General features: G+C 38.0%; 2 protein-coding genes across 3 annotated transcripts; one reads left to right on the forward strand and one right to left on the reverse strand.

The window, feature by feature from the left end:
* Positions 1-3,133: 3,133 nt before the first annotated feature.
* LOC104121647 (hydroxyproline O-galactosyltransferase GALT6) lies at positions 3,134-6,885 on the reverse strand. Of its 2 annotated transcripts, none has more exons than XM_018766724.2 (7): positions 5,625-6,885; positions 5,058-5,197; positions 4,686-4,976; positions 4,445-4,573; positions 4,187-4,360; positions 3,749-3,856; positions 3,134-3,672 (listed from the first exon to the last, which is right to left on the reverse strand). In XM_018766724.2, the coding sequence occupies exons 1-7, from the start codon at positions 6,493-6,495 to the stop codon at positions 3,463-3,465; spliced, it is 1,923 nt and encodes a 640-aa protein (XP_018622240.1). In that variant the 5' UTR covers positions 6,496-6,885; the 3' UTR covers positions 3,134-3,462. The 2 variants fall into 2 exon arrangements, with proteins under 2 accessions (XP_018622240.1, XP_009631988.1); XM_009633693.3 differs by having other exon boundaries at positions 5,058-5,296; positions 5,625-6,884.
* Positions 6,886-20,239: 13,354 nt separating this feature from the next.
* Positions 20,240-23,355, forward strand: LOC104121645 (transcription factor MYB8). The gene is made up of 3 exons (XM_009633692.4): positions 20,240-21,047; positions 21,458-21,587; positions 22,386-23,355. Exons 1-3 carry the CDS (start codon positions 20,915-20,917, stop codon positions 23,188-23,190), a joined length of 1,068 nt encoding a protein of 355 aa, XP_009631987.1. The 5' UTR covers positions 20,240-20,914; the 3' UTR covers positions 23,191-23,355.
* The last annotated feature ends 2,508 nt before the right edge of the window (positions 23,356-25,863 follow it).

Genomic DNA, 25,863 nt, shown 5'->3' on the forward strand with positions numbered 1-25,863 from the left:
ATAACAAACTCTGATAGTGTTTTCTTTGTAAAAATGTATGGACAAATACCATCATTTATATAACCTTCATTCATCAATTCAGTGAGGCGATTATACCACATGCGCCCTGATTGTTTTAAATCATACAAATATTTTTGTAATCTGATTGAATACATTTCACGATACTTTGAACTATATGCTTCAGGCATTTAAATCTTTCAGGGATCTTCAGACTTAATCAAATGAGTCATATAGGTTATGACTTGCATTTAGATGGCATGAAATCTTCAGGTGTCTGGACTACAAGTCCGATCCTCACGATCTTTTACAATATTGTGAACTATATTGTATCAAATATATCGTCGACGATCATTTTGTATCGGTTCCTAAGCGACATAACTTGTTGAGATCTCATCACTTTCTTTATTTTCAGGTACCTGAACTTCTTGTGGAGTTTCATGAAATATTATGTCGTGGGCTCTTCCAGAGCTTATTTCCTTCTTATTATGATCATTTTGATCATTTGCTCCTATTCTTTTCAAGGATTGTTACATTTGGAACCGATTGGTCAACCACGCTTCATGCATACAGTAAATTCTATCCTTCAGGGATTTTAATTTTAATAGGAGCATTTGCAGCTGAAATATGATATTTAATTTTGGATCAGCAAATGCTACTAGCATTTGACTTGAATTTTATTCTAAGTGAGGATCATATTAATGATAATTCGATTCATATAGCATATTTTCCAGCTGTTTATTCCATCCCCCAAATGTTAGAAAAACTAACACATATCCCCAATCTTCTTTGAAAAATCTATCTTTGTGCATTGTGGTAGAGAACTTAATCATATACCATACATCAAAAGTTATTAGATAGTAAAAATATTTGATTTCTGATCCTAAACCAATTGTGAGGGGAGGACTTATCATATATTGATGGTCTGATGCATACAAGTGATATTGTATGCAATTTAGAAAATCTTACAACAACACATGAGATTATGTTCTCATAACCAAACTAAAGACTGTAAAGTAAAGACAAGTATAGAAAGAAACTGATATATTATTCAAACTTCAAACTTATGTACATAATGAATTGAAGAAAGGTTTTTCACGAAGCAGCTGCAAGGCTTTTCTTTAGCTGCTTGTAAGCTGTCTTCATGAGCTGCTTGCAACCTGCCTGTTTAATAAGAAGCTGCTGCAAATCATTTCATTGAGCTGCTTGCAACCTGCCTGTTTAATAAGAAGCTGCTGCAAATCATTTCATTGAGCTGCTTGCAACCTGCCTGCATCATGAAGTTTGTAGATAAACTTCAACATAGTACTAAATGGATAATCTTCTTCAGGAAGATTATCTATAGCGGAGTAATAAATGAATATCCACAATATAATTATTTTCATAACAAAAATCATAAAATTTTATCCATTATACGTGATAGTAAAGTCACCTTTGATGAGTCGGTCATGTCATTTAATGAGCAAAGTTTAATGATTTTAGTATGATTGTGCGTATAATTCAGTTACTTTAATATTTTAGAATATAATTTTGTGACTTTATAAGTGTAATGAATAAAACTTTATAATTTTACTATTATTGCAAATAATATTCAATTACTTATAAAAATAATTTTGTGATTTGACTATAACAGTAAATAAAATTCAACGACCATATATAAAATTAACTCATGTACGAAGAGTGGGGTTAAAGGAAAGTTTGGTATGGATTATGGGAGTGACGAGTTTAAATCCATTTATTTTTCAATTAAATATGAATGTTTAGTAAATTCTCAAAAGTACTGTTAGGTGGGGCTCACAAAACCGGTTTAAAGATAGGGGACCCAATAATTCCCCTAAACTTCCGTTACAAATATCACCAAATGCTCTCTATAGTACTATACTACTATTTCATAGGAAACAAATTTATCTGTAACAATTTTTTACTTGGTTCCAAAGACTTATTTCTTTAGATAGAAAAGAAAGGTAATAGAAAGTAAAAAAAAATAATCAAGCAAAATAAAGTATTCAAGATAAAATTTGCAAAGAAAAACATTAGAAATGCTATAAATTTGAAGAAGAAAAGAAATATGAGTCGTTAGTGTGATTGATTTTTCCTTTTAAATATTCCAATTAATGCCAATAACCACGTTCTTAGAAGAGTTCGTATCAATAAAATTCCTTAAAGCTTGTTTGATTGCTCGTTTTACAAAAAAGTTAACCCGACATAACACACTATGTTATTCAATCCGATGTTTGGCTATGGAATTTCCCACATATGGTTTGTTCAGCTCACGTTTGAAGTTTGAACAGAGAAAGGAAAGATCTACCTTCCATGCTATCTTGCATTTCCATTCCTATATAAGTAAATTACTTATATTAAGAGAAACATTAATTATGTAGTTTAAAATTCGTCACACATTCCTAACATACTTTTCGAGCCATCTTGATTTCTCCTAACATGCTTGTTAGCTCATTTTCAAAGGGATGTTTACATACATAGCCGGCCAAATTCATTGTTTACTTTTCATATCCAGTATACATAAATTATATGGATTATGCACATCCATACAAACATTATATATGAATTATATATATACTATACATTCATCGACTATTTTCAGTTTAACCGGTTGAACATGCACTATTTAAGTAAATTCTTCTTTTCAAAATCGTTCGCCTCGGAGATAGCTATATTGTCGCCAAATTAGAAAGAAAGAAGAAACAGGTTCAATCCCACAAAGAGGTGGTTGATTTTGGACTTTGATAGCAAACCCCCGTATTCCAATTCAATTGCAGTCCGCTATTTTTATATACACTGCTAAAAGATTTGAGATCTTAATTGGTGCAACTGTCATTCTCCTTTGAAATGGAATGAATAGCCAATAACCATTGACCTTCCTGCCTATGTTTTGTCGCTTCAAATAGTCCTTTTCATGTTTCAAAATCAACTTTGGTTACCACATAGCAAGCATCAACTACCCCACATTCCCACAACAACCGGCCTTGCCTTTGACACAATAATTTGGTGGTAACATCCTTTTGTACATTGAATAGGTCAACCATACACCTCAAAGACAAACCAAAAAACTTGGAAAATGAATCTCTAGCTAGGAGAAAGGGGGGGGGGGGGTGGGTGTAAGGAACTTTAAGCAAAATGGAAGAAACTTGCTTGGAATATCAAGCTCTGATTCTATGCTATGTAGGACACATAAAAGAGTGTATTTGGATATTCTCTTTGCACATGTATGTCCATACCTTTATACAATAACAGGTAGGCTGGAAAAGGTATCAAAAAATAGAAAGTAAAAAAAGAGAAGGTAGAGATAACAAAAGAATGAATTTTTAAGGGCCCCTGAGCAGCCCATATATCATATCTAAAACCGAGTGTTCAAGAAAGTTTACAGATCATGGTTTCTATAACTGCAAAAACTTGTCTAACTCCCCTTGCTCAATTCTCAGTTACCCTTCTCTTTATCTCTAATTGTCATCTCATGTTGCAGCATCGAGGTTTGCCTAGCTGTTGTAGTTTGTTCCACATGCAGATCATCTGCCTAGGTGATTGGTAATGAGCTGAATAATAATCATCTACACAACCAGATTGGGAGAACTTCAAGCTGTGTACATATTCCACTGGCCTTGAGCTATTAAATTTCTCAACCCACATTCCCATGCTCACGTCCTCCATCTTGAACAACTGCAAGTCAGGGAGCTTCGTTAGATATTTCATTGAACTGACACAAACAGAGGGGAAGCGGGAATTTTTTGCGTACCTTTAAGTTATGACTATCAAACTCTGAGACAACGAAGTTTGCAATGTCTGATGAAACAATGTAGCCAGGTCCATTTGCATATGACGGATAATCTTCTTCTGGCCATTCCTGAAACGACACAGTGAAAGGGAAACGAAATGAGATACTCAGCGTATCATAGTAATGAACAAGGCCACAGAGATTAAACCTGAGAGCATTTTTTAGACAAATTTGGATTGTGAAGGGGCAACATTAAGAAAACTACTCCATTAAGACAACTATTTTGGTTGGTGCATTTGTTGTGAAACTAGTGCATCATTCATCCGAATACCCTCCATTTAATCTCTTGAGAACACTCACTTAATTCAAGTATTTTGATTATTCACCATAATGTGGTAATTATGAAGTCCTCATTACACCACTACTCTTTATGTCACACAAGAAGATCCAAACTATTACCTCATATGTCACTGCCCATTTACCACTACGTAGGGGTTTATGGTGGTAATTGATATTTCCAATATATAAGCTCCTATTTTCAGGTATTTTATTTACTTCCTTGATAACTGCATCCACTCTCACAAAGGTGTCATCATCGCACTTCATGATATTTTTGGCAGATATTACACGGACCTGCAAATAACCAAACGTATAAATGAGATTAACTTTTTGGGGCAAAACTAATTTCAACATCTAAGGGCAAATCTAGAAACGTACCCCATATTCACAGATGGCAACTGTTTTCAAAACCACGAGGTCATAGTGATCCATATAAGGAACAATGACGATGTCACCAAAAAATTCTGCTTCTTTCTTTAACTCCACATTTACCTCCTTTCTTGCGTGCTGTCAAAATCCATCCCAAGTTTAAGTCAACATTTTTAACAGAACCAGTGCCAATGTTAATAGCAAAAGATATTTGCAATAGGGTCCATAGGCTACCAATATAGCAACCTACCAATGCAACAAAGAATCGAGCCACAACATTTGAAGATCTGATTAGCTGATGCTGCATCCAAGACCTCCTTATAGCCATTCGCTCAGCAAAATGATTGCCAGCAGAAAGAATACCTATGAACATATCTACAGGCTGATCAAGGAGAGGCGGTGCCTTCCATCTGTTTGACATATCAAGATGTCTCTGAGGAGCAAAATTAGGATGTGTAGCCGGCAAGGATGCAGCAAACACTGAATCAACATCAATGTCACCGTTCATCCACAAACCAGTGGCATCCTCAAGAGCAAATCCCTAACAGCACAAAGGAGAACCTTAAGGATAGTTCAATTCAATAATCCAGTATGAACTTGAATGTAGTAGTATGTTACTCACTGTTCGATATGGAAATGAGGTCACATGCCTCCCATCAACATTTATGTGATAACCCTCAAAGCCAGCACTAAGAGTTAGCACAAATAACTTATCCTCCAAAAAGGGGAATGGCCAATCAATAGACACCTTCTTTGTTCGCCCTGTAATAAGCCGGTTTAACCACCATGAGGACTTTGATTGCTCAGAATGATTTTCGTCATTATCTCGAATCCAGTTTTCACACTTAACCTGTTCGTCAACTGCAAAAGAGTCATATGTTACCTATACATTGATCTACTTCACAAGACAACAGATACAGATGTAACTACAATGCATTCTCAGTTAATCCTTTTTTCCTTCAATACCATAAAATCAATAATCAGGCTTCTTACAATGCATTACCACAAGCTCCTATTCCCCCCACCCCACCCCACAATGCGCCTGAAGAACATATACAGATTTTTAACTTAAACTAGTACATAAATGAACAAACTTTTAAGTTCAATTGCTCAATAAAACATAGGAGTAATAGAATTTTCTAAACAATATTTAAAAGTTAATTCAATAAACAAAATTCATTGTTCTCACCAGTCTCCTCATTGTCCTTGGACCTCCAGCCATCACACCTTTGTGCTGTCCCCCACTGCATCCTATAACAAGTGTTGTGTTCAATCACGGGTTTCCCACTCCAATCACCCCTCAGTCGTGGATTAAAATGCAAAATCCTTGGCGGGTCCTCTCCATCAACTGTCTTCAGCCCCTGCAATTCCATCATAAACTGTGAAACCATCAAGAATTGGCCATCTTTCAGCAAAGATATCTTCGGGTCATGCTCCGGGTGGGCCTTCCTTGGCTTCCCAACAACAGTAATATGAGACCCTAATGTAAGCCCACATGGCAACACCAAAATTCTCCCTTTCTCTTGGAACTCCGACCCGGAAATTGAAATCGAATGTGGGCATTCTTCTGTCGTGTTACTTTTTTCTACGGGAACCACTTCTTGTTTGTGCAATTCAAGCTCTTCCCAGAACTTTTTCCCTACCTCAAATGCCTCCTTTGCTGATTTCAAAATCCCAGAAAATCCATCGGTGCTATTCATATTTACGGAACTGCCATCAAAAACTAAATTAGATAACAAAGTGTGCATTTCTCTGATTTTTCTCTCGGGCCTGGAATTGGATTGATTGGAAATTCCAACCCTAAGTGGGACATCAAGAGGGCGATTTGGGGCCTTTTTTTCTTCCACGTCCTCTTCACTTTCAAGCACAAAAGCCTTGGAATTCAAATGGCGGTTAGCAAAACCCTCACCCTCCTTAGAAACTAAACTGAACCCAGTTTTGAAGACGAAAGGAACTTCAAAACCCACCATTAAAACATAAACAAGGCCTATAAAAATCAAAACTTGGACCGATCTTTGACGACTCAGAGACATGAACATGTCCAATTTTGCTCTCTTCATGTTTTAAGAATTCAAACCCAACCCACAATAAACAAAACTGTAAACCCCCTCTTTCAATGGCCAACGATCATAAATAAAATTTTGCAACAAAACAGCTAGGCAAAGAAAGAGGGAGAGCACTAGTGAGAAAAGAAGAGAGAATTAATAAGTCAGCAAAACAGGATCACAGACGTGTTTAGTAAGAGGGGGTCATATGAACTTAAGATTATACCATAATTATAAATAGTAAGTAGATAAATAGAGAGAGATTGAACTTAGAAGAATGAAGAGAGGCTATTGGGTCGGTGACCTTCATAGAACAAAAGAAATTTTATACTTTTTCAATTCAAATTAGAAAAGGTTACTGGTTTGAAAGTGGCCCGAAAGTATATTTTATCAGGTAGTATGTTTAATTCATTCTCTGAAAAGGAAGGAAAAGGAGAGGGGAGAAAGACCTTGGAAATTGTTTGCTAATTAATTTCATATACGCACCTCAATGTTTTGCGAATTTATCATGACACCCTCTACTTTTTCTAAATGCGTAAAATGTTTAAGTTTTTTCCTATATTTGAAATGTTTTGTTAATTCCTCAATTTCATTCACAAAACTTAATAGATCGAATGACCTTGTAGAATAGTATATTTTATTTTTCACAAGCCTTTTTTCAAATTTCTTCCAGAAATTTCTGCAGAAATGATTGAAAATTACTTGTTGTTTATGTTGCGTAAAATTTTCGAAGGTTTTTCTAGGTCTTTTATCATATAAAGTTTATATTGACAAGTTTAAATTTGATTACTAAATAAATCATGGTATAGTATTTGACATGGATTACATTATGTTTAATTTATTCATATTTCAGTTTGCAACAAAAAAAATATCTTAATTAGTAAGACAGTAAATATCACACATTTGGTAATCAAAGTCAACTTGTCAATAAAGACTTTCTGTTGGGTAAGTTCTTAAAAGGATGTAAACTAATTTGGTAGTAAGTAATTAGTAACAATATTATAAACACAATGATTCCAAATGCAATATCTGACCCATTAATGAGTAACTGGATTTCGTCTATTTAGTCATTTTAAACTTGTTTCCTTGTATTTAAGCTTACATATAGAAGGTGACCTCGTCAGATTTGGATAAAAAAATTGTAGCAATTGGAAGTTTCATATGTAACTATTAAACTAGAACTAAACATCATCGGCCATTTTAATTGTAATTATTGCAACGCCTGGAAATGCGAAATAATGCAAGAATAAGTCATATACCATTCAAAAACACAAAGTAACCATTCAGAGTGGAAAAGACAGGTAAACCAAAATTGGAAAAACATAAGCAAGATATCTACAAGTAATTAAAGCTTAAAAAGTAACATGTTTTAATGAATATTTTCCTATCTAAGTAGAATGATCATAATAGGAGGCGTTCACATTAATTGTAATATATTTGCAAATATAATTTAATGTTCATAGTAGGAGTGTTGTTCCCATTGTGCTATTTGTGGATAATCGTCTTACAATTTTAAACTGAAGACGTCCAAATTTTATTCTTTAACACTTGGTTAGGAAGAGCTTTCAAGTATATTAAAATATTAAGCTTTTCTTTAGCGAGACTAACAATTAATGCTTGATATATAATAGCAACAAGCACTACTTAGTTCTTTGGAATGATAATTTGTATATTCTCACTGACTTGCTATCACCAAAAATATCGGTTAAAAGTGTAAATAGAATACCTTTTGAAACATATTTTTACTAAGAGTCAACAAGTGTTTCATTTCTAGAAGAAAAAGAGTTAGTGAGTATGTTCAATAAATTACTCATTAAATCATTGAAAACAAAATGAAATTACACATATAATTCATTGATGATGGTTGATAAGTTAGTGGTAATATCCAACAAAATAGAAATCTTTATTAAAAAAGATATCCAACAAAAACAAAAAAGTATTCAATTAAGTAAATGTCATTAGGCATTAGAGGTGGGACCCCCAAGAGAAGAAAAGAGAGTTATTGCTTATAAAGTTGCACGAGAGAACTAATGTTGTAAAAATGGACAAGAAATAAAGGTTGTCTTTTTTTGTTTCAAATGAATGAAACTAGGAATCTGTTTAGTAAATTCCGTCGTTGATGACGAAGTCAGTCACTTAGGTGGCATTTGGTTGGTTGGTAGCGTTGGGAGAAATAATTTTGATACAAAATATAGCATCGTTAACAAATCGTTTGGGTTGCATTTGCCCTTTTTTTTCATAATTGATATTCACATACATTATGCGAAAATTTCTATATTATAAATCTTAAAATGTGAGATAAAATGCAAAATCATACTACACGTATTAGTATTACATGAATTAAAATAACTAAAACGAAAATAACCCTCATATAGTAAATAATTTTTTATTTTGTTTAAGAAATATACATTTTAAATTATACAAATTCATGCTAATTCTAAACGCAACAAATAAAGCATTTACTAAAAAATAACTCTGCGATAGAGTTGAATTTATACGTAGTTCTAAGGATACGTGGTATAACTTGGCACAAATCGAAAAGTAAGTAGAAATATACTAAGTATCGACTGTATGAAGAATGAAATACCAACCAAATTGAAATAGAAAGCTATTTTATGAACAAGCAAGATGAATCAATGTATAAAGCTCACAAGAGGATAATCTCAATATAAATATCAATATGTTTTTCTCTGTGAATATCAATAATATGAAAGTGTATGAATGCCTTAATGTTGGATCCCTTATAAAAATAATAGTCATCCCTCTTATAGTGGAGAGATCCTACTTTGGATATAATTAAAAATACATAGTGGAGAACCTATGATCGAATAGATTTTCCCTAATTCCCGCCGAGATTCTCTCTCCTTAGTGCGACTGTAACGGCTCTTGTCCCTTGGCTCGATCTTGATCGGACTTGATATTGGTTGATTTCTAGATTTAGAGCCCGATACTGACTCGGGCTCGATATTGACTCGGGACCCGGTATTGATTTGGGCTCGGTATTGATCGGTCTCTGGCTCTCAAGCTCGATAACGCCGTCTCGCATGATAGTTCGATTTGGATTCGAGCTCGGTAATGACTTCGAGTTCGGTATTTGATCGGACCTAGAAATTTGAGCTCGGTAACCTGGCTTCAGATCTCATACCTTATATTATGAAGATGACATTCGGTCCATTATGTTCCAATCGTGACTAATCATACGAAGGTTAAAACCAGTTTTGACTGTATACAGATAGTCCCCTCATTTCTCGGGAAGAATGTGGCGAGAAACGACATAATTTTCAAGCGGTATGACTCGATACAAACTGACGTTTGCATCGAGCCCGACCATGACGTACGTGATAGATGTCCCGTCGGTTCAGCTTACCAAGGCATTAAATATTTGTCAGATGATGGTCGACCATTGTTGATACTGAACCGTCATTGCCAACCCTATAAAAGTATAAATAACCCCTCTTTTTATCACTTCTTACTTTTACATCTCCAAATCTTCTAAGTTCCCTTTCGCATCTTCTGGGTTCTTCATCTGTGAATTTTGTGATTTTCACTGCAAAATCCCTCTTTAGAACACCAAATCTTGTCATTTTCCTCTATCTTCAATTTTCAAATCCCAATGGCGAAAACGTCAAAAATAGTTCCTTAGAAAGAAAAAGCTTCATCTTCGCCGCCCGTCGGCGACAAAACACCGGTGGAGCCACGACCTGAGGAGTGTGTTCCCGGGGGTGTGTTCTTACCTCCAATTTTAAGATCGACAAAGCTTCGCCGGTTCTTGGTCGATGCGAGCTAGTATCGAGGTACATGTGCTCGATAACCGAGGGCCATCTTGAACAGTTAAGGAAAGATTGCAACTGGGAGGACAAAGAAGTGATAATCCCGGCTCCCGAAGAAGATATTACTTCTCATGTGAAAGGGTTTTTAAGTGTGTACACTTACCCTTTCACGTTGGGCCCCCTCGACCCTGTTGTCATCGATTTTTGCCGCCAATACCAAGTAACTCTAGGCCAAATCCACCCTTCTTTTTGGCGGATCGTTATTCTGATCCGCTTCTTTGTGAACAAAGTTGAGGGGATGCCTTTCACCCTCGACCACCTTATTAGATTGTACAGCCCCCGCCTCTATCGAGGTGGGTTAGTAAAACTCCAGCGCCGGGCTACCAAAGTGATGTTCTCGAGCATAGACGAGGACAAGGACCGGGGCTGGATGGGCAGGTTCGTTCAAATAAAGACTTCAGACCTAATCCTGGTCGAGAAGATGCCATTTCCTGAGGAATGGATCATGAAGCGTAAGTATAATTCTACTGTTAGCTCCTATTGTTTTGCTCCTTTGTTTCTTTCCCACTGATATCCATTTTGCGATGCAGCGGTTGCTTGGATGCCCGGTGCAGTTCCTAATCTTAAGAGCTGGGTACGAGACCTGGCTTCGATCTCTACATATGCCGAGCGCTCGTGGAGCGATTTATCAAAGGGCCGATGGGAGGCCAAAAATCATGGTAATCCTCTTTCCCATGTCTTTGATGATTCGAACAAAATGTTTTTCTTATACTTAACCATTTTTTTTTGTGTGTAGGCCTGGGCAAAGATGCGGTTATGAGGCCCCCGTATGGCGAGGAAAAGACTTTGGCCCCGGTTCCAAAATCGGCGAAGGACAAAAAAAAAAGGGCCTCTACCTCCGAGGATCCAACACTTAAGACAAAGACGGCTCGTAAGCCAAGGAAGAACATTATCCCTTTGATCGAAGAATCAGTTCGGCGTCTAAGAGATGAAGACGAAGAGGAAGAAGGAAACTATGGGTCCATACTGGTGTCCCGAGTGAAGAAAATCATCGATGCCCCAAAGGCAGCGGGGTCGATGACGTTTGATGAGGCTCCATCTCGAATTGAGGGGATGTCGGAGAAGGACTCGGGCAAAGTCCTCGAGTCGTTGGAGATTGAGGATGCCTCCCACCGAAGCTAACAAACAGTGGGTATATCCGAAGAGGCCGGCCCTGAAGCTCTTCGAAATGAAGAGAACGCCCCAAGCGACTCGCTTGGGGCAATAGTAATCGGAGACTTCCCTACTCTCCTACTTTTTCCGAAGGGGCGATTCGGGAAGCCCGAGCTTTGGGGACCCTCGAGGTAGACGGGGCCCATGAGGGAGAGGACCCCTTTTGCGATTTGTTTACCGGTATTGAGGATGTTGCCGGCTCGAGTGACGTGTTGGGTCTTTTCTTCGAAGTTCAACGAACCCTGAATCGGGCAAGTCTCGATTCCCTTTGTTGATGTCATATTTTTCCATTTTCTACCTAACTTTTTCTCTTTTTCATATAGGCTTTAGCTCTTCATTAATAGGAGTTTTCCAAGTCTCGAACGGAACTGAGCCGACGTGAGGCCGACTTTCGAGGGATTTCTGAAGAGAGAAATGCCCTCAAACTTCTTAATGGGCAGAAAGAGGAAGAGATCAAAGATCTTCGAGCCGAGTTGGCCAAAGCATACCAAGATCAGACCGACCTGACCTAGCAGGTAATGATAATCTTAAAAGCTCATGGGCTCGATTTGGGAACGGTGGCTAATATTTCGATCTCACAGCTGCAGCAGAAGCTTGAGGTGATCGGGCTGCTTCGTGAGGAGGCCGATACGATAAGGGTGGAGGCCTTAGGGTGGAAAGAAGGCATGGACCGCCTCGCTGCAGAAAAAGAGACTGCTCGAGCCCAATTATCATCGGCCGAAAGTCAAATTCAAGGCATGAAGGAGAAGAGTTAGGTTCAAGCAAGAAAAATAGAGGAGCTCGAGGCTTGGTTGGCTTCTGAACTTGCCAAGGCCAAATCTGAAGTCGGAAAAGCAAAGTCTGAGGCAGATGCATTTGTGGCCGTCTATCGGGCCGATGCTGAGGCCACTCAAGTACAAGAAAAAAAGACAGTCGAGACCGCTCAAACTCGAGCATATTGGGTTGCTGAACTCGCCAAATGCCAATCTCGGAGGGAAACCCTCGAGGAGATCCATACTCGAGGTTCCGATCTTATCGAAGAGATAAAAAAAGGCTAAAGATCTTGAAGTCGATGCCGGAGCCTTAGCTTCCGATGATGATGATGATGATGATGGGAGCAAGAGTGGGTATGAGAGTGGGGAGGAGCCCGATGGAGAAGAGACTTCCCCCGGAGATAACCAGGAAACTTAGGGTTTGTTCCATTTTGATTTTTTGTGTAGGGTCCTGATCGGACGTTGTAAATACCCTTATATATATACAAAGATCTTTTCCTTTCCCGACTTGTCTCTATTTTATTCTCTACCTTGTGAAGATTTTGTTTCATTCATGCCTTATGAAAGTTTTCATAAGTTCGAGGCCTTAGGCAATTTGATCGAAGTCGGACCATGTAGTCTTTATAACCGAGTGAGCGTTTAATCGAACTTGAATTAAAAATAGCCCTTAGGCTTAATAGTTGAGTGTGCATTTGTTCAGACTTGAAATAAGGTTAGCCCTTAGGCTTAGTAGTCGAGTGAGTGATTGCTCGAACTCGAAGTGATGTAGCCCTTAGGCTTAATAGTCAAGTGATTGATCGAACTCGAAGTGGTGTAGCCCGTAGGCTTTATGGTTGAGTGAGCGTTTTCTCAGACTCGAATTAATATAGCCCGTAGTCTTAGTAGTCGAGTGAGCATTTGTTTGGACTCGAAGTAATGTAGCCCATAAGCTTAGTAGTCGAGTGAGTGATTGCTCGAACTCGAAGTGATGTAGCCCGTAGGCTTAATAGTTGAGTGAGCGTTTGCTCGGACTCGGAGCAATGTAACCCGTAGGCTTTATGATCGAGTGAGCGTTTGCTCGGACTCGAAGTAATGTAGCACGTAGGCTTAGTGGTCGAGTGAGTGATTGCTCGAACTCTAAATAAGATTAGCCCTTAGGCTTAGTAGTCGAGTGGGTGATTGCTCGAACTCGAAGTGGTGTATCCCGTAGGCTTTATGGTCGAGTGAGTGATTGCTCGAACTTGAAATAATATTAGCCCTTAGGCTTAGTAGTCGAGAAGTGATTGCTCGAACTCGAAGTGATGTAGCTTGTATGCTTTATGATTGAGTGAGCGTTTGCTCGGACTCGAAGTAATGTAGCCCATAGGCTTAGTGGTCGAGTGAGTGATTGCTCGAACTCGAAAAAGGTTTGACCTTAGGTTTAGTAGTCGAGTGAGTGATTGCTCGAACTCAAAGTGATGTAGCCCGTAGGCTTAATAGTCGAGTGAGTGTTTGCTCGGACTCGAAGTAATATAGCCCTTAGGCTTTATGATCGAGTGAGCATTTGCTCGGACTCGAAGTAATGTAGCCAGTAAGCTTAGTGGTCGAGTGAGTGATTGCTCGAACTCGAAATGAGATTAGCCCTTAGGCTTAGTAGTCGAGTGAGTGATTGCTCGAACTCGAAGTGGTGTATCCCGTAGGCTTTATTGGCGAGTGAGAGTTTGCTCTAACTCAAAGTAATGTAGCTCGTAGGCTTATGTGGGGCTTGATATCGTTGACTTTTCGGTTGGCAGTCCCCGATTTATGGGGTAATGGTCGGCCCTTGAGCCTGTTTGTATAATAGATCACGAAATAGAGGATAGATTCTGTGATATGAGATATTGGTAAAGGAGAAATTTCTCTTTATGTCATTATACATGTGTTCATGTTTTGTGCCAGGGATCGAGCAAACTACACGAGCATGGTTCGTTTTGACCATTTGGATCTTACAATTTTTCCTATCGAAACCCTGTTGTCATGAAGTAACTTCCTTGCATCGAACTTGACGATCGAACTTGATATATTCGACGGTAATGCCCCCCAGTATTCGAGGTTGATTGTAAAGGGGCCTTGGATACTGTTGAATTGTTCTAAGTTAGCACGATCAATGGTTGCCTCATTAAAAACCTTGCCGAAAAACTCATTTGGGATAAAAACGGTCTAAGGGAAAAAGAGTGCAACGCGTGCTTTTAGGCCTAAAGGCTTCGGGTTAGATAATCCATCCCTGTCCCTAGTCGAACTCCAGGGTTAGTTTCGAAATATAGATGAACATGTGAGGGGCGTACCTTAGCAGTAGTATTGTTTTAGGTGCGACATATTCCAATTGCTTCGTAATTATTTACCGTTTATCACACCGAGCTTGTAGGATCCTTTACCGACGATTTCGAGAACCTGATACGATCCTTCCAAGTTAGGACTCAGTTTCCCTTCATTTGGATTTTGGGTATTGATGGTGACTTTCCTTAGCACTAAGTCCCCGATTTTAAAATATCGAAGATTGCTTCTTCAATTATAATACCTTTCAATCCGCTGTTTTTGAGCGGCTAATCGGACGAGAGTTGCTTCTCGTTTTTCGTCCAATAATTCTAGGGTCGTGTTCATCGTTTTGTTGTTCGACTTATTTGTTGCTTATCGAAATCTGATGCTAGGTTCTCTGACCTCAACCAGGATAAGAGCTTCAACGCCATAAACCAACAAGAATGGTGTCGCTCCGGTACTCGATTTCGATGTTGTACGGTATGCCCATAGGACTTCGGGTAGTATTTCTCTCCATTTTCCTTTAGCATTGGTTAATCTTTTCTTAAGATTTTGGATGATGGTTTTGTTGATCAATTCGGCATGTCTGTTCCCGTTGGCATGATTAGGTGTTGATAGGATCCTTTTGATTTTGTGGTCTTCGAGAAATTTGGTTTTGCTTCCGATGAATTATTTTTCATTGTCACATACAATCTCGGATGGCATCCCGAACCGACATATGATGTGGTCCCAAATAAAGTCTATCACCTCCTTTTCTTTGACTTTCTCGAAAGCCTGTGCTTCAACCCATTTAGAGAAATAATTAGTCATAAACAAATTAAACTAAGCCTTACTTGGGGCAGATATTCGATTAGTATGACTTGCTCCAGTTCTTAGATTGTTGATTAGGTGGTGTCGGAATCATCGGGAACCATGAAAGATCGAGGGATCCTATGTTCATCATCTTCGTGAGTCTTCTAATTCTCTAATTAGGTCGACGCTGACGTTTGTGATTGCTATTAGGTATTCCGTTCCTCCTTCGAATCTGGTCATTTTGCTGATGATAATGATGATATCAGAATCACTTCATCGACGATAAACATTTCTTTTGCGGCCGGTTGCTCCCCGTAGACCGTTTTGATTCCCTCCGATGTTGGGAACTTCAAAACCTGGTGGAGGGTCGAGGGTACAACCCTCATATTATGGATCCACGACCATCCGAATAGGGCATTGTATCTCATATCATCTTCGATCATTTGGAACTTCGTTTCTTGGATGGTTCCGTCCATGTTAACTGGCAGGATTATTTCGCCCTTAGTAGTTTCACATGCAATATTGAATCCGTTTAGTACCAAGGTTGCGGGAATGACCTGGTCCTGTAGACCGAGTTGCTCTACGACCCTCGATCGAATGATGTTGGCCGAACTACCTGGATCAATTAACACACGTTTAACTTGAGTTTTATTCATAAGTACAGATATTACTGGTGCATCGTTATGTGGTTGCATGATTCCTTCCGCGTCTTCGTTATTAAAGGACAAGGTTCCTTCAGGGGTGTAATCCTGAGTCTGGGATCGCTTTTCTCTTACAACCGATATTTTAGTGCGTTTAAGCACCGGCCCCTAGGGGGTATCGATCCTACCAATGATCATGTGGATGATGTGTTGTGGCTCTTCTTGTTCGTTTTGTCTATTAAAATTCCTGTTTTTGAAATGGGTTTTGGCCCTATCACTTAAACATTCTCGAAGGTGCCCTTTGTTGAATAACCAGGCTACCTCCTCCCTTAGTTGCCTGCAATATTCCGTTATGTGGTCCATGAGTGCTATGATATTCGCACATTTGATTGGGATTCCTCTAGGTAGGATCAGTCTGCATAGGTCGAGGCCATTTAGTATCTTTGATGCATCCGATAGCCGACACGATAGCGGATGCATCAATGCTGAAGTTGTACTCCGTTAACCGAGGTTCTTCCTTAGGTTCGGTATGCCTGTCGAACCCATTTCTGTTCATCAGCTCCCATGACCCTTGGCCCCGATCACTTCTTCTCTCACCTTGTACGGGGTTGCGTGAAGGTTCGCTCCCCCCTACGATCTCCATTATACGGCCGATATCGATCCTTATTGACCTTGGTTCTCGGTCGATGTCCCTTTTTATAACGGACCATGAACCCAACTGGTCGTCTTCGACTCTTATTTTGGATTGATATCGATTATGCATATCGGCCCAAGTAATAGCTAGGTACTCGATCAGGTTATGCTTCAGCCGCCGTGAAGCCATTGAGCTTCGTTCATTTAGACCTTGAGTGAAAGCTTGAACAACCCAATCGTCTGTGACCGGTGGTATATCCATTCGTTCCATTTGGAAATGAGATACGAATTCTCTTAGTATCTCGTTATCCTTTTGTCTTACCTTGAATAGGTCCGACTTCCTGGTCTCGACCTTTATGGCCCCAGCATGTGCTTTTACGAAAGAATGTGCAAGCATAGCGAAAGAATCGATAGAGTTAGATGGTAAATTATTATACCATATCATTGTTCCCTTTGACAGGGTTTCACCGAATTTTTTCAATAATACAGATTCGATCTCATCGTCCTCTAGATCGTTCCCTTTGATGGCATATGTGTAAGAGGTGACGTGTTCGTTGGGGTCGGTCGTTCCATTATATTTAGGAATCTCGGGCATGCGAAACTTCTTTGGTATCGGTTCAAGAACCACGCTCGGGGGGAAAGGCTTTTGTACGAATTTTTTGGAATCTAAGCCCTTCAATATCGGTGGTGCCCCCGGGATCTGATCAACCCGGAGTTATATGTTTCCATTTTCTTGTCGTTTGCCTCGATCCTCCTTTCTCCTGACTCTATTCGTTTTGTCAGTTCTTCGAGTATCTTAACAATTTCGGGATTAGTCCCCGATTCTTGCTCATTTGACCTTACTATAGCTGGCTCCGTTTTGTGGGTGACTTCTTGAGGTGGACTGGGCTCGAGTCTGGTCGGTGCCTGGGTTTGGCTCTGAAACTGGGCTATTGCTACTTGTTGAGCTTGCAACATCTCGAAGATCATACGCAAGTTGATTCCGTTTTCCTCAGCGTTTTGGGTATTTCGAGCTGTAGACCGAGTTCCACCATGAATGCTATTTTTAGGGTCAGAACGTTGGTTCGCCTCAATGGCCGCATGTGAATTGACGTTTATTGGCTCTTCAACTCGAGCTCCAACGGGATCGACGAATGGCCTTCCACCCCCGGGGGTTAAGTTGTTGTTCTCATCTTGAAGGCCAACTTCGTTGTCGATAGGTAGGGCCATTAATTGAGAATTCGTCATTTTCAACCTGAAATCAAAGTTACTTCCGAGAGCAAGTGTAAAATATTGTGTTTTGGAGAGATTCATATCAAACAACCACTGTTATCCTTAGCCCCACGGTGGGCGCCAAACTGTTTACCCGAAAAACGGATAGAGTTGAATTTATATGTAGTTCTAAGGATATATGGTATAACTTGGTATAAATCGGAAAGTAAGTAGAAATATACTAAGTATCGACTGTATGAAGAATGAAATACCAACCATATTGAAATAGAAAGCTATTTTATGAACAAGCAAGATGAATTAATGTATAAAGCTCACAAGAGGATAATCTAAATATAAATATCAGTATGTTTTTCTCTGTGAATATCAATAATATGAGAGTGTATGAATGCCTTAATGTTGTATCCCTTACAGAAATAATAGCCACCCCTCTTATAGTGGAGGGATCCTACTTTGGATATAATTAAAAATACATAATGGGAAACCTATGATAGAATAGTTTTTCCCTAATTCCCGTCGAGATTCTCTCTCCTTAGTGCGACTGTAATGGCTCTTATCCCTTGGCTCGATCTTGATCGGACTTGGTATTGGTTGGTTTCCAGATTTAGAGCCCGATACTGACAGAAATAATAGCCACCCCTCTTATAGTGGAGGGATCCTACTTTGGATATAATTAAAAATACATAATGGGAAACCTATGATAGAATAGTTTTTCCCTAATTCCCGTCGAGATTCTCTCTCCTTAGTGCGACTGTAATGGCTCTTATCCCTTGGCTCGATCTTGATCGGACTTGGTATTGGTTGGTTTCCAGATTTAGAGCCCGATACTGACTCGAGCTCGATATTGACTCGGGACCCGGTATTGATTTGGGCTCGGTATTGGTCGGTCTCTGGCTCTCAAGCTCGATAATGCCGCTTCGCATCATAGTTCGATTTGGATTCGAGCTCGGTAATGACTTCTAGTTCGGTATTTGATCGGACCTAGAAATTTGAGCTCGGTAACCTGGTTTCTGATCTCATACCTGATATTATGAAGATGATTTTCGGTCCATTATGTTCCAATCTTGACTAATCATACGAAAGTTGAAACCGGTTTTGACCGTATTCAAATCTCAACACTATCAATGTATAATTTGTCTATGAATCAAACGGTCTCTTATGGTCTTACAATTTTGTTTTCCAGCAAATTGCCAAAGGCCTCCCCCCACCCCCCACCCCAACTTTTTTACAATCGAACACTATTTCATTGCGAATAAATACTTATTTATGTTGTGAAAATCATGATAAATTATTCACAGCATTAATGAATGACAACGAAAGTAATAATACTAAATATTAGTATAATATGGGGTGGAGGATGGGGCTTTAGACTGTTATCTGGAAAGATTTTTGTATAAGCTGTGTGCCACATGTTGTATTATTCCTTCTTCAAAAAGAATATCACGAGCCTATTAGAGACAGGGCCTATAGTAAGATTTTAAATTATACTGTAATGATTACATGAACATATTATATAACTCACCCCTTTGGATTGGTTTTGATTTTTCTGAAAAAATTGGCTAATGGCTATGTTGACATATTATTATTATTATTATTATTATTATTTTCTGTGTTGAGAGTTGGCATTTGGCATAAGCTTGTCTTAATTTTGACCTGTCCAATGGCCTCTTTTGTCAGGTCTAATAATTGTATGATTGCATTGCTTTGAAGATTTCAAATATTAAGAGCCTGGATTAGGTCACTATCTGGCCGCGGCTGTCGACAACTCGTTTTTTTATATATTTAAATGGCTATTTTCCAGTTCATGGAAGATAGACCGAGTTGCACTACGTTCCTGAGTTGGACTATTTCTTTCTCCAATTTAATTATTTCTAATATATTCGTGAACTAAATCATATCATATGTTGTTTCTTACTAATTTCTAAGTATACGATAACCGTTTTCGGCTATTGCCCTTTCATATCGGACGTGACATCTTTAGTTTCCACTCTCAATTGGAATTGGAATTCATCTTTGCAGTCCACACACTCTCCTTCGAACTGTCCCTCTCAATTTGTTTTCCTTTTTTTTTTTTGTTATTCCTTTCAACACTCTTAACAATTTTTGTACCCAAACATGTATTTGATAAGTACTTAAGCATTTTATTTGATAGATCGAGTACATCAAACGGAAAAACTTAACTATATACAAAATATATCAAAGATTAGTTGAAAATTTGAAATATCATCTAATAACCACCATATATATATTTTTGAATTCAAATAAAGGTGAAAAACCTCGAAAACTTAAGCTTGGGGCTTAACCCCTTCCTAAAATCTTAAAAATTACTTAACCCTGATTGTAATTAATTAGGATTATATTTGCCTAGCCCTGTGCTATTATATATTCACGGTTATGGACTATGTCGAAATTGATGCATATATAACCAGATGTATGGAATGGAAAAAGTTCTGATAGGGATTGGTCGGGTTCCATATCTTAGGTACTGAACACCAAATGAAAAACATGCATGGGAGTATTTTAACTTGGAAAATGTTTCTAAAGCTACTTTATTCTGCTTTATGGTTTTTGTTTGGTTCCTTTTACTTCTAGGTAGTGAATGTCAAACAAATTTCCAAAATGAAGTATAGCTCTTTATCATGCCAAAGCTGTGGGTTCTTAAGCAGAGCTCAAATGGCCATTTTCATATTGGCTTTTCTTCAGTTAGTTGAATACAGTATTTGTTTATAATAGTTCTCAAACTTGTGTCTTTAGAACTAAAGCTGAAATCTATTTACTTTCTTGTGATCATGAAGTACTCTTTGCTTTGTAGAATATAGTAGTTTATTTGCAAAATAATAATTCTATGTTTAACCAAATTCATTCACCCAATTCGAACCTATTTGAAACGCTCTTTGTAACTTAAAAGTATTTACCTCTTTCTTACTTCTTTTAATAGTTCATCTAAAAACTGTTCGACAGAAAATACATTCCATCATGTTAAATAGTTAAATGGAAAGTGATACCATGCTTTTCTTGCCTCCCTTTTAGGGTTGCATCCATAAATCAATAAGAAGGTTCAAAAATTGGGATTTTATTATTGTCTCTTCAACATTGAATTCTTTCATTTGTTGTTACCTTTATCTGCCCCTTTTTCAGTGCTAGAAAATAAGTCTTTTTTAGAGAAAATTAGATGGGGAGGCCACCTTGTTGCAGTGATAAGGTGCATAGTAGAAGATGTAATTGGACGGAAGAGGATGCAAATACATCTACATTTGTCTCCAAACATGGAATTGGTAATTGGACGGCCATGTCCAAGAAATCAGGTAACTAACTATCTCTCCTTGTTTTGTTTTATTTTTCAATTGATACATGAAATCCATAATTAAGTTCATTTGTGTTAGATTGTCCCAAATTGGTTAAGACATAAGAGAATGAGTTGTCTTCTTAGATGGTCTTGACAATCCTCACATCACGAGTTATACACAAATCAATTTTTTTAAACATGTTAATAGAGTAAAACTCATCCATGTTCTCGTCTTACCCAATGTTGGGCCGTATATTATGTTATCCACACTCCAGTTATCTTGATTAGGTGCACGGAACATGTTAGGTTGTCCAAAATTGATTGAAGGAATATGATGTTGTCTTTTCATTAGGCTTAAGGTTCATTTCCTTAACAATTTGTCAGCTGCTAAATTTCAAGATTTGTGTATATGAGTGCAATTTTGAACAGGAACTGGGAAATGTGGGAGGAGTCAGAAGAACAGGTGGAGTAATCGCCTGAAGACTGATCTTAAGGAGGACAGCTTCACACACCAAGAAGAGGAACTGATCATTAAGCTTCATGCCACTATAGGAAGCAGGTGTGTCAATCCTAAACAAATATAATAGTTCCTGGTCTTTCGATCATGCTCTCACCTTACTAAATTGAACTGACTGACTTCTAACAAGTAACTTATTTTGGACAATTTAAGCCATTTATAGTTACTACTCACTGATACTTAAAAAACCCGTTTAGCCTAACTGATATATAGTAGCTTATAAGTATTAAGTGCGAAAACTGATTTTATAAATAAACAGTTAAATGCTTAAATATAAGTGTTTGTACTTCTCACCTTTGTAAATTTGCAAATTTTTAGAAGGTGCATGGACAAATATTTGCCTTTACATTGCTTGTCCAAATTTTTGTTCAAGTAAACCTATAGTTTGACAAGATGGGTTGCTCTGATGGTAAGCGCCCTCTACTTCCAACTAAGAGGTTGTGAGTTCGAGTCACCCAAAGAGCAAGGTGGGAGTTCTTGGAGGAAAGGATGCCGAGGGTCTATTGAAAACAACCTCTCTACCCCAGGGTAAGGGTAAGGTCTGCGTACACACTACCCTCCCCAGACTCCACTAGTGGGATTATACTGAGTTGTTATTGTTGTTGTAAACCTATAGTTTGATCAGAGGTGAATTTAGGATTTCTATAACATGGGTGCACCGCGCAGCCTGTTTGGACTGCTAACAGATAATATTACAGGAATATGTATATGAAATACCTAATTTGGCAAAGAGACCATGGGTTTATGTGCCTTGTATTTTAGGCCTAAATCCGCCCGAGTTTGATCCTTGGTATTTTCTTTCCTTTGTCCGTTTCTCACCCTTGTTGCAAATGTTCCCAGGTGGTCTATAATAGCACAACAAATACCTGGGAGAACAGACAACGAAGTGAAGAACTTGTGGAACACAAAGTTGAAAAAGAAGCTGTCTGCAATGGGGATTGATCCAGTCACTCACAAGCCCTTTTCTCAAATTCTCACTGACTATGGAAACATTGGTGGCTTCCCAAAAGCCAGAACTCGTTTTGTATCTCTTAACAGAGAGTTAAAGGGTGCATTTATGTCTACACCAGAACAACTTCAGCATCCTCTAGAAAGATTTCCAAACTTCAACAGCCATTGTGTGACAACAATTAGGCTACAAAAAACTGAAACCTCAGAAGATTGTTTCTTAAGCAACAATTATGATTCTAGCAACAATCAGCCTCCTGTTGATCTACTCTCTGAGTTACAAGCTATAAAATTTGTAACAGAGGCCTCTAATAACAATTCCCCAAAAGCAATCTTCTCCTATACCAATCCCATAACTGATTGCTCTTTGTCTTCGCCTTTGTCGTCGTCCTCATCATCATCTGCATCTCATTCTTTAACCAGTAATCAAGTCAACTGGTGTGACTATCTTCTTGACGATGTATTGCTTCCATCAAATTTCAAAGAACAAGAAGAGACAGTAAACATAGAAGAAAAGCTAGTGTCTGGGACAGCTCAAGAATATCGACAAAACAACGCACCAGCAACGAAGGATTTTGAAACCACGTTGTCTACAAAGGGTACATCACCATCATCATCATTTGTTGAAGACATGCTAGAATGCGAATACGAAATGTTCCTGAACTTCCCTGGCCTTTCCGAGGATCCTTTTTACTAGTGATAATGCACTAATTGATGAACAAGAATTAGATTTTAGCAACAAGCATACTGCAGATCAGTACTTCGTTTTGTGTCCTAATAGCAAAGTTACTGTAATTCTACTTTTGATCTTCCAAAGCGAAAAAGGTCTAAAATAATATGATCAAGTGTTGTATTTATTTTATACCAGTTTTAATATTCCTTTGTGGTTTTGATCAAGATGTGCTGAAAAATAGTGAACCCGGGATGAAAAGAACATGAGATTGCTATGCTTGAGTGGTATCTTGTTTTAGAGCTTATTAGCCAGTAAAACCAGACAGAGTTTTAAACACTGCCATGCCTGAAACTCGTTGAAATTGGACTTATACATGTATAAAATGCTGGTGATGTTGTACATATGCATGAATAATGTACAATCTGGTGTTTGAAAGAGGATATATAGAATGTTTTTTAGATGTATGCTTATGTGGAATTTTGGAGTCCTTTTTCTGTTTTACTTAGTAGAGTTTGTGAATTGTGATCAAGGTGAGGCATACTTTCTGACTAACTGCTTCACTAGCAATATAAGTGATATATATATATATATATACATGCTTTCAACTATTTTATATGAAGGAACCTTTCTCCCTGACTAGCTATTCGTTATAAAAGTTAATCGCGACCAATTTTATTCCATCAACTATTTATACTGATTAGCATACACATTTCATCAAATTTAAGCTTTCAACCTATTAGAACTATATATTGAACCTTTTTTCGCCTTGTATTTATTACTAAGATGAATTTTACATTAATGATAAGACCAGATATATACATATATATTGAATCAAAGTTTCCAACTAGCATATATATATATATGAATTTGAATGCATGAAAGAGCCATCGTGAGGTCACTGGTTTTTGATCCTTCTTCAAACTTGTTCCTTTATTTCTCCTTCTAAAACTACTCTAGTCTTTTTGATTTTACTTCATTGTTACCTTTTCCAGTACTATAACATGTCCCTCTGACAACCAAATATTAAAGTTAGTAAAAAAACAGCAACGAGGTGGACCTGATACCACATGTTCTTCAGGCATGGGGAAATGAGGTTCCTGCTTGTCTCTGATGCTTAGACTCTCTAGTAGTGTTTGACTGGGTTTGTTTAGAAAGAAGATGAATGTTGGGCTCACTGGTTTTTAATCTCACCATACTTGTGGGACACGAAACTAGTAGTAGTCTTAAATTTTGTATATAGTAAACAAAAGAAAATTCCCAACATACAGTATACTCTGGTGTAATGTATGGCAATCCATATTGCTGTCTTTTTTCACAAGATTTGCTGCAGCTCCTATCCCTATCATTATATTCTTGCTTTGTATTTCTTTTTGCAGTTTCTGCTTGGCAACATAAGACTGGAGGAGAAAAAAGAAACTAAACTCCTTCCTTTCTCTCCGTTCGCACACATCATTCCTGTTAAGAAAATAATTAATTAAAACAATAATTTGACTAATAATTTTTTGAATCTTGTTATGAATAGAATTGTACTCAAATGAATGTCTATTTTTAAGAGAGTTTATTACTTTGTGGCTAAGTCATTTTTTCCCTATAAATAGAGGGGCTTTACCCCATTGTAAATCATCCCAACATCAATAGAATTCTCTATCTTTTCTATGCAATATTCTTCTTTTCCTTTATTATTTTATTTCACGTTACCAGCACGAAACTCTACTGTTTCAAGAAGCTATTTGAAAAAATTAAGGTATAACTTTTCTCCTCTTTTAATTATGACTGATATTATGAAAAGAAAGTGCGTTGCTCTTGAAATTTCGGGCAAGAACTATATGACATGATGTTGGATGCTGAAATCCATTTAGATGCAATAGGTCTTGGAGACGCCATTAAAGATAAAAATAAACCATCTACCCAAGACTGTGCTAAGACCTTGATTTTCTTGCGCCATCACCTTGATGAAGGGTTGAAAATAGAATATCTCACATTCAAAGATCCACTTGTTTTGTGGAATGACTTAAAGGAAAGATATGACAACTTAAAGTTGGCCACTCTTCCACAAGCACGATATGATTGTGTTCATGTGAGGCTCCAAGTCTTTAAGTCTGTTTTTGAATATAATTATGTGATGTTCAAAATTATTTCTAAATTGAAACTCTATGGAGATAGTATCACTGACTATGATGTGCTTGAAAAAACGTTCACAACGTTTCATGCCTCCAATATGGTCTTACAACATCAGTACCGAGAGAAATGTTTCAAGAAGTACTCTGAGTTGATTTCTCTTTTCCTTGTGGCTGAACGAAACAACGACTTGCTCATGAGAAATTACGAAAATCGACCCACTGGGTTTATACCATTGCTTGAAGTAGATGAGGTGTATTCCCATTATGCTAAGCGTGAAAACGTCGTGGCCTTGTTCGTGGCCATGGCCGTGACCGTGGTCATGGCCAAGGAAGAAATTTTTCTAGTGTTAATCATCCCCCCAAAAAATAACCACCAAAAGTGAAAAGGGAAAGATGAGAAGCCAAAAACAAATGGTTCAGAAATTGAATGCTATCACTGCGGTGGAAAAGGTTATTGGGCAAATATTTATCGTACACCAAGACATTTGGTTGAGCTTTATCAAGCATCCTTAAAGAATAAAGGCTCTGAAGCTAATTTTGTCTCTGACAATGAATTTGACATCACTCACTTGGATGT

This window comes from Nicotiana tomentosiformis, chromosome 3, assembly GCF_000390325.3.
Source record: "Nicotiana tomentosiformis chromosome 3, ASM39032v3, whole genome shotgun sequence".
NCBI classification, from domain to species: Eukaryota; Viridiplantae; Streptophyta; class Magnoliopsida; order Solanales; family Solanaceae; genus Nicotiana; species Nicotiana tomentosiformis.

What these genes read in the sequence shown, in the direction of transcription:
- LOC104121645 (XM_009633692.4), top strand. Translation starts at nt 20,915, where the DNA reads ATGGGGAGGCCACCTTGTTGCAGTGATAAGGTGCATAGTAGAAGATGT. An exon ending in GGCCATGTCCAAGAAATCAG is followed by an intron (nt 21,048 to 21,457) that starts GTAACTAACTAT and finishes AATTTTGAACAG; the next exon opens with GAACTGGGAAATGTGGGAGG. An exon ending in CATGCCACTATAGGAAGCAG is followed by an intron (nt 21,588 to 22,385) that starts GTGTGTCAATCC and finishes AAATGTTCCCAG; the next exon opens with GTGGTCTATAATAGCACAAC.
- LOC104121647 (XM_009633693.3), bottom strand. Translation starts at nt 6,495, where the DNA reads ATGAAGAGAGCAAAATTGGACATGTTCATGTCTCTGAGTCGTCAAAGA. An exon ending in CTCGATTCTTTGTTGCATTG is followed by an intron (nt 4,574 to 4,685) that starts GTAGGTTGCTAT and finishes GGATTTTGACAG; the next exon opens with CACGCAAGAAAGGAGGTAAA. An exon ending in TTGATAGTCATAACTTAAAG is followed by an intron (nt 3,673 to 3,748) that starts GTACGCAAAAAA and finishes CCTGACTTGCAG; the next exon opens with TTGTTCAAGATGGAGGACGT.